Below are 12,993 nucleotides of genomic sequence, written 5' to 3'. Positions count from 1 at the left end.
TGCCATTAAGACCAAGTTGTCAGCATAGGCCAGACTGCTTACAACATTTCCACCTAACTGAATTCCTCGCTGCCGCTTTATACCTTTCAGCAGAAGATCCATGTAAACTATGAACAACAAAGGTGAAAGATTACAACCTTGTCTAAACTCTGTAAGTACCCTTAACCAAGAACTCATTCTACCATCAATTCTCACTGCAGCCCAATTGTCAACATAAATACCTTTGATTGATTTTAATAATCTGCTCTTAATCCCATAGTCCCCCATATGGTGAACATATTTTCCCTTGGTACCTGTTCTCTAGATCTATAAAATATGAACACAACTGTCTATTCCTCTCGTAACATTTTTCAATAGCCTGGCGCATACTGAAAATCTGATCTTGACAGCCCCTCTGTGGTCTGGTTTTCATCCAACTTCCTCTCAACCACTGATCGTACCCCCCCTTCCAAGATGCCAGTGAGTACTTTGCCTGGTATGCTAATCAATGAGATACCTCGATAGATGTTGCAATCCTTCCCGTTCCCTTCCTTATAGATAGGTGCAATTACTCCTTTTGTCCAATCTGAAGGTACCTTACCAACACTCCATGCTAGTCTTACTAATCTGTGAAGCCATTTCATCTCTGGCTTCCCGCTATAGTCACCATTTCAGGTCTAATTTTGTCTATTCCTGCTGCTTTATGACAATGGAGTTTATTTACCATCCTTTACACTTCCTTGAGCGTAATTTCACCTACATCATTTTGCTCCTCCCCATGAGCATGGTTGTTCATGACACCACCAGAAAGATTTCCTTTTACGTAGAGAAGATTTTCAAAATATTCCCTCCACCTGTCCAGTGATTCCCTGGGATTTATTATGAGTTCACCTGAATTTGCCCAAAACACTGTTCATTTCCTTTTTTCCTCCCTTCCTAATATTTTTTTAAATGCTAGTTGTTCGGGGCATCGACCAATGTGGATCTTTTGCCTCTACTGGCACCGTATTGTATGAACCTGCATGTAATTGGAATGGCAGTTGTGTGGAATGTTTTGTGTGAGGAAAGGAAAATTAAGGACATCAAATACACCCAGTCCCCAGGCCAGGGATATTAATCATTACAATTAAAATACCCTGACCCGACCAGGAATCGAACCCAGGGCCTCCGGGTGACAGGCGGATGCGTTGCCCCCTACAGTGCGGAACCGGATTAAAATTCTTTATTACTGTTCAGAAAAGTTTCCCTGCTGCTTGACCTAGCCTTTCCAGGTTATTATCAAAATCTTCCCAAGAATTCTTTTTGGATTCAAGAACTGTTTCGCTCTGTTTCTTTCATCTACGTACAATTCCATGTCTGCATTGGCCCTTGTTTGGAGCCATTTCTGATACACCTTTTTATGTTTACAAGCTGCTCTCACTTCTTCATTCCACCAAGATGTTCCGCTTTCTCCAATCTTAACACACAGTCGTTCCTAGGCATTCCCTTACTGTTTCTACTGCGCAACTCTGTAATCCACCCATTCTCGTTCTTTATCCTGAACCTGCTTACTGTCCACTGTTCAAAACTTCTCACTAATCATATCCATGTACTTCTGTCTAATTTCCTCGTCCTGGAGATTTTCTACCCTTATTTGTTTGCAAGTAATTTCACTTTCTCTACCCTAGGCCTAGGGATACTTAGTTCACTACAGGTCTGTATCATCAAAATATCCCTTAAAAACCTGAATATTCCTAACAGATTTCTTGAATTCAAAGTCTGTTATGATATAGTCTATCATGGATCTGGTACCCCTAGCCCCCCATGTGTAGCGGTGAATAGCCTTATGCTTGAAGAATGTATTCATAACTGCTAAAGCCATACTAGCACAGAAGTCCAGCAAATGCTTCCCATTCCCATTAGCTTCCATATCTTCCCCACATTTAGCAACCACCCTTTTGTATCCTTCAGTTCTATTTCCAACTCTTGCATTGAAATCACCCATTAGCACTATCCTATCCTTGCTGTTAACCTTAACTACAATGTCACTCAATGCTTCATAAAACTTGTCAACTTCATCCTCATCTGCACCCTCACATGGTGAATGCATTGAGACAATTCTCGTCCTAATTCCTCCAACTGCCAAATCTACCCACATCATTCGCTCATTTACGTGCCTAACAGAAACTATGTTGTGTGCAATAGTATTCCTGATAAACATCCCTACCCCACACTCTGCCCTTCCCTTTTTAACACCCATCAAGTACACTTTATAATCTCCTATTTCTTCCTCGTTATGTCCCCTTACCTGAATATCACTTACTCCTAGCACATCCCGATGCATCCTCTTTGCTGACTCAGCCAGTTTTATTTTCTTCCTTTCATAAGCCCCATTAATATTGATAGCTTCCCATCGAATTTCGTTCACCAAATTGTGTCCAAGGGGTCCCTCATCTATTAAATGGGAGTGGGAATCCGTTACTCCCATTGGTCCGAGGGTTGCTTAAAAAGTTTTGAGCTCGGTAAATTCATGAAGCAGGATACTACACTACTTACACATAGTCCAAGAGAGGATCTCTTCTCTAATAGCTTAGGGACCTTGGTGGATTGTATAGTTCTAGCCGCCTGAGCACAAGGAGGGCCATGACTCAGAATATGTCTGAGATGCCCACTCCCATTCCATAGCAACTGGTATCCTGACTCTCGGGACCACTTACTAGACCACTCAGCCGTTGCCCATGGTTCACGAACTAGGACGTGACTACAGTAACCCACACCATGAACCATTATCCTTAACACAACAACCCCTAAATAACCCCATAACCATGTGCAGAGATCTGTACCCTTTGTTTACAATCCCATTTATGTGATTACCCCAATGATGATCTTTCCTTATATTAACACATAGGTACAAAAAAGCCTTATCTCTGATTCCACCATCTCCAGTTTCCCGGATGGTGTTCACTAACACTCACCACTTGGGCCTGCCATTATATAGTTTCTGTTCCTCCACATCCTCCCACTTCACTCCCCATTTCTCGACCTCCGATCTCACCATCACCATCCATTGCCTTCTTGACCTTCCGACCGGTCTCTTTCCTTTCACTTCTCTGTCTAAGTAGTGCCTTGCTGTTCTAGATGTGTTCATTCTCATCACATGCCAATACCACTGAAGTCTGTGCCTCACTGTGGTACCAGTAATAGACATTTTGGTGTCAGCTTCTTTCCTGTTTACTTTGTTTCTGATCTTATCTTTTTGGTTCTTTGATTCATAGTTCTGATGCTTGGATTTTGTTAATTTGATACGGTACATATTTCTAGTCTATAAATGAGGATTGGAACAAAGTAAGACCTGAAAATTGTTATTTTGCCTTTCTGAGAAATGTTGCTATCCCATAGCAGATTTCTCGCATGGCTGTAGAAGAGTGAAGCTTTTTGTGTTTTATTTGGTATTTCTCGCTGAACAGTATTTTCCTTCAAGATGATGCTTCCACTTTACTTGAAGTTAGAAACTTATTGTAGCTTCATCATCATCATCATCATCATCATCATTATCTAAAGGCTTCGCCTTGTCGCTGCAACCGTTGATCTCTTCTCTCTGTGATCCTTTTCATCTCTCCATAACCGTGGCATCCCATCATCTCAACTACCTCTTCAATGATCTTCTTCTGTGGTTTCTCTCTGCCTTTCTTTCCCATCACCTTGCCTTCGAACAAGTTCTTTATAAAGTTATTATGCCGGAGAATGTGACCGAAAACTGACGCTTTTCTCCTTTTTATCATTGTTATTAAATGTCTCTGGGTGTTTATTTCTCTAAGCACTGCTTCATTAGTTTTCTTCTCAATCCAGCTAGTTCTTGTCATCTTCCTCCATAGCCACATTTCCACTGCCTCTAGTCGTTTCACGTCCTCCTTCAAGAGAGTCCATCCTTCACAGCCGTATAGCAGCACACTCCAAATGAACGTTTTGATAAATAATTTCTTTTGTTCAGTATTTAAGGATTTATTAGTTAAGAGCTGCTTCTTCTCCTCAAAGGCTTTCTTACACAGGGAAATCCTTCTTTTTATTTCCACAGTGCATCTGTTGTCATCGGTAATAACTGATCCTAAGTAGCAGAACTTGTGCACCTGTTTTATTAAAATATTTCCAATTCTGAGCTGTGCTTCTGGCTTCATTTTAGATTTACTTACAACCATAACATTAGTTTTATTTACATTAATGTATATGGTATAACTTACTCCTTTTCTGTTGCAAATCATTGCCATGGTTTTAGTTTTCTGATTTTAAGCCTAAATTCTGTAAACTTTTTGTTCCAACCATTCAGAATATCTTGCGTTTCTGCTTCAGTCTCTCCCCAATTCACATCATCATCTGCAAATACCAAAATGTCAGGTCACTGTAGATTTCTCTGATGTATTTTAAGATCTGATCCATTATTATGATAAACAGAAGTGGTGATAAGGTAGTACATTTGTATCAAAACAATTTGACCTTTCACTCCGTATTTGGACACAGGTCAGGTCATGGGCAATCTCCTACCATATGTGACAGTAGACAATATTACCTGTGACTGTCTGACCGAGGGTGAGGTGGCCTGTGTTTTGAACCTGGTAAACTGAGAGTGAACCAATGGCTATGGTTGTCCTTAGAAGCTATGATAATCCCTATGTGGAGGAAATTCATCAAAAAGCTGCTACCTTTCAGATGGAGGTTTTGTTTCTTGCAAGTTGCTTTATGTCGCACCGACACAGATAGTGTAGTGTGTTCTGTCATTGTTATTAGCTTTGCACTGTCTTTTATTTCTCCAGTAATCAGTATTGCTTGAACTGTATTTAACTGTAGTCCTCTCATTAGTTCTGTTTTAGTTTTAATTTTCTGTTCCGAAGTTGGCATACCGGTCACAAGGACATACTTCTGATGACAGCAGGCCTAAGCGCATTCCTTTAATTCCATCCCCTTAGCCCCCTGTTCCGTTAACCGCTCCCTTCACTCACATAGGTGCTACAGCAAACCCACGTCCTCTTTCAGCCGCTACTATCTTGAAGGAAACCATGGAACAATTTCCAAGAGCTCTTAATGTTTGTCACTGTAATGTGCCGTCTTTGCTCTCCCAAACACGCATGGATGAAATGCATAACCTGTTTTCTTCGCGCCAGTTCCATGCAATTCTTATGTCTGAAACGTGGCTGAGCAGCAAATGCCCCAGTTCAGCTGTTGACATAGACGGGTACATCCTTCTATGAAATGACCGCGAGGGAAAAGGCGGCGGAGGAGTGGCTGCTTATGTTGCCAGAGACCTCAACCCTCAAGAAATTAGCCATTCACCTTCACAGTATGAATGTAAACCAGAGTTTTTGTTTGTAGAGATAACACTGTTTAGAACGAAATGCTTGCTAGAAGTGGTTTACAAGCCTCTGAAAGTAGGGTATTTGGCCGACCTTGAGACTGAAATACTAAACTTTCTGCCAGACTATGAACACGTTATTGTAATGGGAGACTTCAACACAAATTTGTTAGACAGTACCACAGCTTCAACTCGAGTTTCGTAACATTTTCGAAGCATGTAACATGACAATGTTACCTCTCGGACCAACCCACCACACTAATAGCAGTCACTCCCTTCTCGATCTAATAATAACAAACAATTCAGCGAAAGTCCTGCAACGTGGACAAATATCAGCCCCGGGGCTATCTGGACATGACATAATCTACCTGTCCTACCAATTACAAACTCCGAAACCAAGGTCAAAAATATTATCATTCAGGGACCTCAGAAGAATTGACGCAGATAAATTAGAAGAAGATGCTCTTTCCGTGCCATGGATGGAGATAAATCGCGCCAATAATGTAGAGGAAATGGTCTCAACATTTAATAACCTAGTAACGCAACTCTATGATCGGCACGCCCCAGGGCGTTACAAGTAACTATAATCTCACGCCCCAGTGCGTACGGGAAAAGGTTTCAGAGCTCCTAAACCGTGGATAGATGACAAAATTCTCCACTTAATGGCTAAATGAGACGCTGCTCATAGACGATACAAGCACTACCCAATGGAAGTGAACCACCAGACTTATAAAACACTGCGTAATAAAACGACCTCTAACATTCGAAGCGCTAGACTACATTACGCCCATAACTTGATTAGACCTGACGTACGCCCTGCGACGATGTGGAAATCTATGAAATATTTTGGCATCAATAACCAGAAATCTAACAAACTAAATGTTAACGTAGATGAATTAAACGACCATTTCATCTCGCCAACGGGAATTAATCCGGTCGTGAAAGAGAAAACAATTAATACGTATGATAATATGCCATCTCCACAAAGCGATCAGTTTTACTTCAGTCACGTCACACTGCAAGAAGTGATTGATTCAATACAACGCATCAAGAACAGGGCTAGGGGCGTAGATAATATAGGCCATGAAATGCTCATGAAAATTCTCCACCACATCATTTGTCCATTGGTGAATATCTTTAATTACTCACTGCAACAGGGGACTTACCCGGAAATATGGAAAATGGCCATAGTTCGCCTGCTCCCGAAAATAAGACTGGTGAAGGACGTCGGTGACTATCGGCCAATTAGCATCTTATGCATATTGTCAAAAGCTTTAGAATTCATAGTTCACAAGCAAATTACCAACTATCTTATTCAACACAATCTCCTCTATAACCACCAGTCCGGCTTTAGACCGAGACACAGCACTTGCAGTGACTGATGACATAAGGCAAGCTATGGACAACAAACAAATGACAGTTCTAGCGTTATTGGACTTCAGTAAAGCTTTCGACACTGTTGATAGAGACATACATATATCCAAATTAAATAGTTTTAATTTTTCCGTGAGTGCACTCCAGTGGATCAGTTCCTATCTCACCAGTCGCTGGCAGTGTGTACTTAATAACAACAATGAATATTCAAATTGGCATACGGTTGACGTAGGAAAACAACAAGGATCTGTACTGGGCCCCCTGTTTTTCTCCTTGTATATAAATGACATAGCTTCTGGATTAAAACACTGTAAATATCACTTATACGCTGATGACCTACAGATATATATACACAGCTAACCCGAAAACCTACACTCAGAAACACGTCACCTGAATGAAGACTTGATGACCATAGATATGTGGGCCACAAAAACAACGGATTAAAATTAAACCCATCAAAATCCCAGGCAATAATTATTGGTTACCCTAAATTACTTTGCAAACTCAATTGAACAGCATTACCACAGTTGTCCATAAGTGGTACTCCCATACAGTATAGCCAAAATGTAAGAAATCTTGGTATAATATTTGACGAACATCTGTCCTGGTCTGCCCAAACTATATCTGTGTGTAGAAAAATATATGGGACGCTACCTGTCTCAGTAAATTCAAATTCACTTTCCCTTTTAAACTAAAGAAAATTCTTGGTGCATCACTCACATTACCTCATTTTGATTATTGCGATATAGTTTATAACAACCTAGGAGTAGACTGGGGAAGGAAATTACAGTGTTCTCAGAATGCTTGTGTAAGATTTATCTGTGGACTTTGTTACGCTGACCATGTCACACCGTCTTACATGTGGCTCGGGTGGCTTCGCCTGCAAGAACGACGCACACTTCATACTCTTTGCTTTTTGCATAATATTCTTAAAAGTTCTCAACCAGCCTATCTCCGTGATCGCATGAAGCTCCTCTCCACAGACCATACAAAAATACCCGATCCTGCAGCACCATGTGTTTATCCCTTCCTGTACACAGAACAACAATGTACACAAAATCATTCACCGTTACCGCAGCCAGACAATGGAATTTCTTACCAGTGGTCGTCAGAAGCATGTCCAACAGCTCAGCTTTTAAACATGCCTGTGTCGAAATACTAGGTAAACATGCACGAATCATTAAATTATGACCTGAAAACACCTCCTCCTATTGCCTCTCCATCATTATTTCCCTCTCCCTTTCACAGATCTTCTTCATTACTTTCTTCTTAATAATCCTTCTCTTTCCCTCTCACTTGAAGGCGATATTTTGGTGTACTATAGAAATGTATATATTTTCTAAACTTTCTCTTAAGTAGTAGTTATAGTACTCATTATTCATATATTCTTAATGTACTCTACATACAATTTATATTATATAGATGATATGATTTTTTTAAAAGTGTGATTACTTTTAATACTATTGCTGTTATTATTGTCATCAGTAGTTATTATTAAGTGTTCTAGGTTAAGACTGGTTAAGTGTAAGAAAGGGAGTACATCCCTAACTTTCCCAGGATAAATAAAACATTATTATCATCATCATCATCATCATCATCATCGTTATTGCGACGATGGGACAGGGAAGGGCTAGGAGTGGGAAGGAAGCGGTCGTGGCCTTAATGGGAAACCACAGAAAACCATCTTCAGGGCTGCCGACAGTGGGGTTCGAACCTACTATCTCCCGAATACTGGATACTGGCCGCACTTACGCGACTGCAGCTATCGAGCTCGGTTTCAGATGGAGTAAGGGACTGTTAAAGAATAAGGGGAATACCCTGTTAGTAAATTCTCTTCAAAGTTAGGCCTAGAAAGCCAATTCAAGAGAATTTTTGTGTTGCTTTCAAATCTGAAACCCAATTGTGACGTATGGGTAAGAAACTTGGAGGATGAGGATGAAAGAGGCAAGCAGGATTCAGGGAACTAAGATAAGCATTGTTCGTAGCATGCTCGGAAAAACCAGACGCGACATACTAAGAAATACAGATATTAGAAACATAGCTCAAGTTGGTAGATTATAGGGCATCATAGTGTCATCCAAGTGGTATGGATGGACACATGCGAAGAACCAAGAGACCAGGAGGAAGATCCAGAATGAGGTATAGAGATGTGATGAAGTCCAACATTGAAATGGGAGGTGTCTACTGGCACACCTTTGAAACAGAAGTGTGATACAAGGATAAAAATTGTTGGAGGGGCTTTGTATGCTGACCCAATAAATAGATGGAACAACGCTAGTGGTGGTGGTAGTGTATTAGCAAAGAGAAATGCATAAAATGTACTCTTCAAGAAGAATAGTACTTGTCTGGCTCCTTGGCTGAATGATCTACATAGTGGCCTTTCAAATGGTTGTGGGTTTGTTTCTGGGGATTTTAGCCACATCTGTTAAATTCTTCTTGCTCAGTAACCAGGGTTCATTCATCATATTACACACACACACACACACACACACACACACACACACACACACACACACACACACACACACACACACACACACACACACACACACACACACACACACACACACACACTCTCTCTCTCTCTCTCTCTCTCTCTCTCTCTCTCTCTCTCTCTCTCTGTGTGTGTGTGTGTGTGTGTGTGTGTGTGTGTGTGTGTGTGTGCGTGCGAGCGCGTACGCTGTTGCCACAGCAACATGGATACTTTCCTCCACAAAGGACATGTAGCCATAAAACTGGGCCAAGCCTGGATTGTGACACAGTTCAAACTACAACCCTTTGAGGAGTGGGAAAAGCAGAAGAGGAAGTAGTGAGAATATATATTCATATATTTTCTCTAATGGAAATTGTGAGAACATAGCTGAATCGATTTCATTGAATAACCTCTCATTTAAAGCGTACAATCTGAAGGTTGTCTGCAAAATAGTATTTAGAGGATTGCTGATTTTCCTACATAATTTTCTAATTTTATTCAAGTAGTTTTATGGTATCATGTGACAGATGGAGCCCTCTGCAGTCAATATCATTGCTTCTAGTGTTATAGCATGAGAATTGCCAGTTGCAAGTAGTAGCGTGTTGGCAACTTGTTATACCAGTAGTCATACTTTAATGCCAATAGGGTTAGTAAACCCCAAATTATATTTTCCTGTATATTTTATTTTAGAAACTTTAATTTATAGCCCCTGGAAGAGCTCACACAGAAGGAAGTGGGTATGATTCACTGACAGGAAGTCAAATAATTTAAGTCATAGGATTTCCACTTCTGGGCCGATACATGGCCCTGAGGTTCACTCAGCCTGTATCAAAAATGAGTACCAGGTTAATTTCTAAACAACTCTATCCCACTTAGTGCAGAGGTTGTGCATAATGGACACCTTTACCTTCCACTCCTCCAAGAGGCTTCATGGCCTGTATGGAGATGGCTTTTTTGTTCTTCCATGAAAATATTTGTACAGACTATGCATGACACTAATCAGCAGGTTCATATTAACTTTAATCCAGAGAGTAAAGGCTTGTACTTGATTTGATTTTAAAGGAAATGTTTAACTAATAAAGTAACCAATGTCGTCTTCTTATCACGCTAGAAAAGACAATATAATGGGTTGGAAAAAGGATAGCTGAATGGAAGGAAACATGATGAGGAATGGCTGCTCTTCAGGCTTAGTTTTGTTCTAGGCTTGAGAGTGAACTATTGTGTAACCACACGGTCTTAGTATAGAAGAATAGGATCAATCCTGAATGAGAGTCTTGCATCAAGTAAGCTCGTAGTTTTACTTGGCTGTTGATACCGAGATCATAGCCACGGACATCTCTTTTTACTTGAAATCTGATACACTGTGGTGGGCCTTTTCATTTTAAAAATCTTGCATACTTTGGCTGGAATTCAAACTGTGGTCAACTTGGAGAAGCCAGTAATATACTAGGTTGCTTGAGTATCGTGTTGCTAAATTCTTGTAGGTACGGGTGGCTGAGAATGGAGAGGCAGGCATTTCCTTGTTTATGGTTGTTCATCCTTCTATAAGGAAGCCAGAGTACTGGAGGTTACATTATTGGGAGAACTGAATTCTTTTTTTAAGGAGATTTTTATTACTATTAAGATTTTAAATTTATTATCCCCTGATCCAAATTAATTTGTGTGATCATATTACCGTGTTTCAGGTTCAGGATCGTCTAGAAGACCCTGTGCCCACAGCTGTACCTGTTGCCACTGGAAACCTTGAACTAGTGGGTGAAGTAAGTTATTCGTGTGAGAAGGTCTGGAGTAAAGATGCTCGTGAGTTAGCTGCTATTCTCAAGAATCCACATCTTAAAGTGAGTGTGTAAATTTAAGCATGCTGATAGTTCTACACTGGTCTACAAAACTTAGGGGGTGAAATATAAAAGTAAAAATAACAGTATGTAAAAATATGTACAGTATTCTCGGTACAAAAGTTAGGGGAACAAATGTTTGACATGCTGTAAAAGTTTGTCATGGAGCATGAAATATGTACAAGTTTATACGAATGGCTACACACCGCAGTAACACAGTCACAGTAATTAAATTGCCTAAAGGTTACCCTATTTAGCATAAACATGCTTCCAGTCCCGTCAGGTCTCAATACAAAGTAGTCCGCAGTACACGAACCACTCTTGCCACAAAATTGGTGATGTTAATGCACCTTCTTCAAGTATGAGACAGTCGCCTGAGGCATCTAAGCGAAGCGGAAGTGTCCCGAACTGTTGCCCTACGTCAAGAAGGGAGAACAATGCGGTATGTGGCTAATGACCTCAGAGTGTCTCCATCCGTTGTGCACAGGCTCTGGCATCGTTATGTGAAGACAGGAGGGTATGTTAGACGCTGTGGACAAGGTCGCAAATGGAAAAGTACTGCTCAACAAGACGGATTCCTATGGTTATCAGCCCTATGCTGACCCTCCAGCAGTTCCAGGGAACTGTGAAGTGACTTTACAAGAGCCTCTGGCGTTCAGCTATGTGTTCAGACCGTATGCAATTGATTAAGAGAGGATAACATACCCTCTAGAAAACCTGCTTGTGTAACCCCCCTCACTAGGGAACACCGCAGAGCTCGTCTTGCAATTGCCAGAGAGCATTGTCATTGGCAACTGAGACACTGGCATCAGGTATTGTTTAGAGATGAGTCCAGGTTTACCTTAAATGGACTGGATGGCTGTCAACGCGTGTGAAAACGGCGAGGACAGCTATTCGTTGAAGGTCTTATGCAGGAAGTGGACAGACATGGTGGTGGATCGGTCATGATGCGGGGAGGGATCATGATTGATAATCGTACCGAACTTGTGGTGATACCTGGCCGTATGAATGCTGCGGTGTACATCACGGACATCGTGAACGACCATATTGCTCCTGCTGCTCTTGGTGTAGGGCCTCATTTCTTGCTGATGCATGACGATGCGACAACCCACATTGCACGAGACACCAGAGATCATCTCCAGCGATTGCACATCTCTCTGATGGATTGGCCTGCAAGGAGCCCCGGCCTAAATCCACGGGTGAACTTACGGGATGTATTGCAGAGACGGATTCGGCAGCGCGAAAATGCTCCACAAACATTACACGACCTCAGTGAAGCACTGGTCGAGGAGTAGGACGCCATTCCACAGACAGTCATCCGACGTTACATATGCAGCATGCCGTGCAGGTGTGCAGCTGTAATTGAAGCTTGGGGAGGTGCAACCTGTTATTAGACAACTATCGCTCGGGTATGCAAACTGTCCAGCAAGAAGTTTACATTGTGATTGTGGTAGTTCGTCTGCTGTGTTGTGAATTGTGGTGAATAGTTAAATGCAATGGCGATGGTTTTGCTGTTGCTATTTAGATAAAACATGCAGTTCCTTCACCAACATGCGTTTCTCTTCACAAATCCATATGTCGAGATTCTACACAGCATTAAAAACCTGTTCCCCTAATTTTTGTGCTGAGTATAATTAAAACACAAACCCACTCAACACATTGTGTAGAAATGGAACAACACATGCACAAGATCATATTATGTGAATGATGTAAGCATTGTGTGTGAGCGCACTTCAAGGGCAGTAGTTGACTGTAATTTACAAGACATGAATATCATTATTGCAAAAAATTAGGTTGTATGCTACTTTGCCATCTGCATTAACACACCTTATTGAATACTAATGTTAAGATCTACTAAGTGTGGGCAGAGGTTGGTGTTTGGTGGTAGGAATTGTCTGATTGCAAAGAATAGTGGAGGCTCCTTGCTTCTAGTGATTGTGGAAGGTTATGGGAAACACATCTTTAGAGGCAATGAAGTCGGATGGAGTTGAGATGGGAAAGTGTATAGT

General features: G+C 41.2%; 1 protein-coding gene across 3 annotated transcripts in view; it reads left to right on the top strand.

Moving 5' to 3' along the window:
* The window catches only part of vari (MAGUK p55 subfamily member vari), a 331,137-nt gene that overhangs the window by 213,212 nt on the left and 104,932 nt on the right, over positions 1-12,993 (top strand). For all 3 annotated transcript variants that reach the window (XM_067150876.2, XM_067150875.2, XM_067150877.2), the window contains one exon: positions 10,835-10,987. In XM_067150876.2, the coding sequence (XP_067006977.1) occupies positions 10,835-10,987 (153 nt within the window). The remainder of the gene's footprint in view (positions 1-10,834; positions 10,988-12,993) is intronic.

Source organism: Anabrus simplex, chromosome 7 (assembly GCF_040414725.1).
Source record: "Anabrus simplex isolate iqAnaSimp1 chromosome 7, ASM4041472v1, whole genome shotgun sequence".
Classification (NCBI taxonomy): Eukaryota; Metazoa; Arthropoda; class Insecta; order Orthoptera; family Tettigoniidae; genus Anabrus; species Anabrus simplex.
This window is presented reverse-complemented; position numbering and strand designations above follow the sequence as displayed.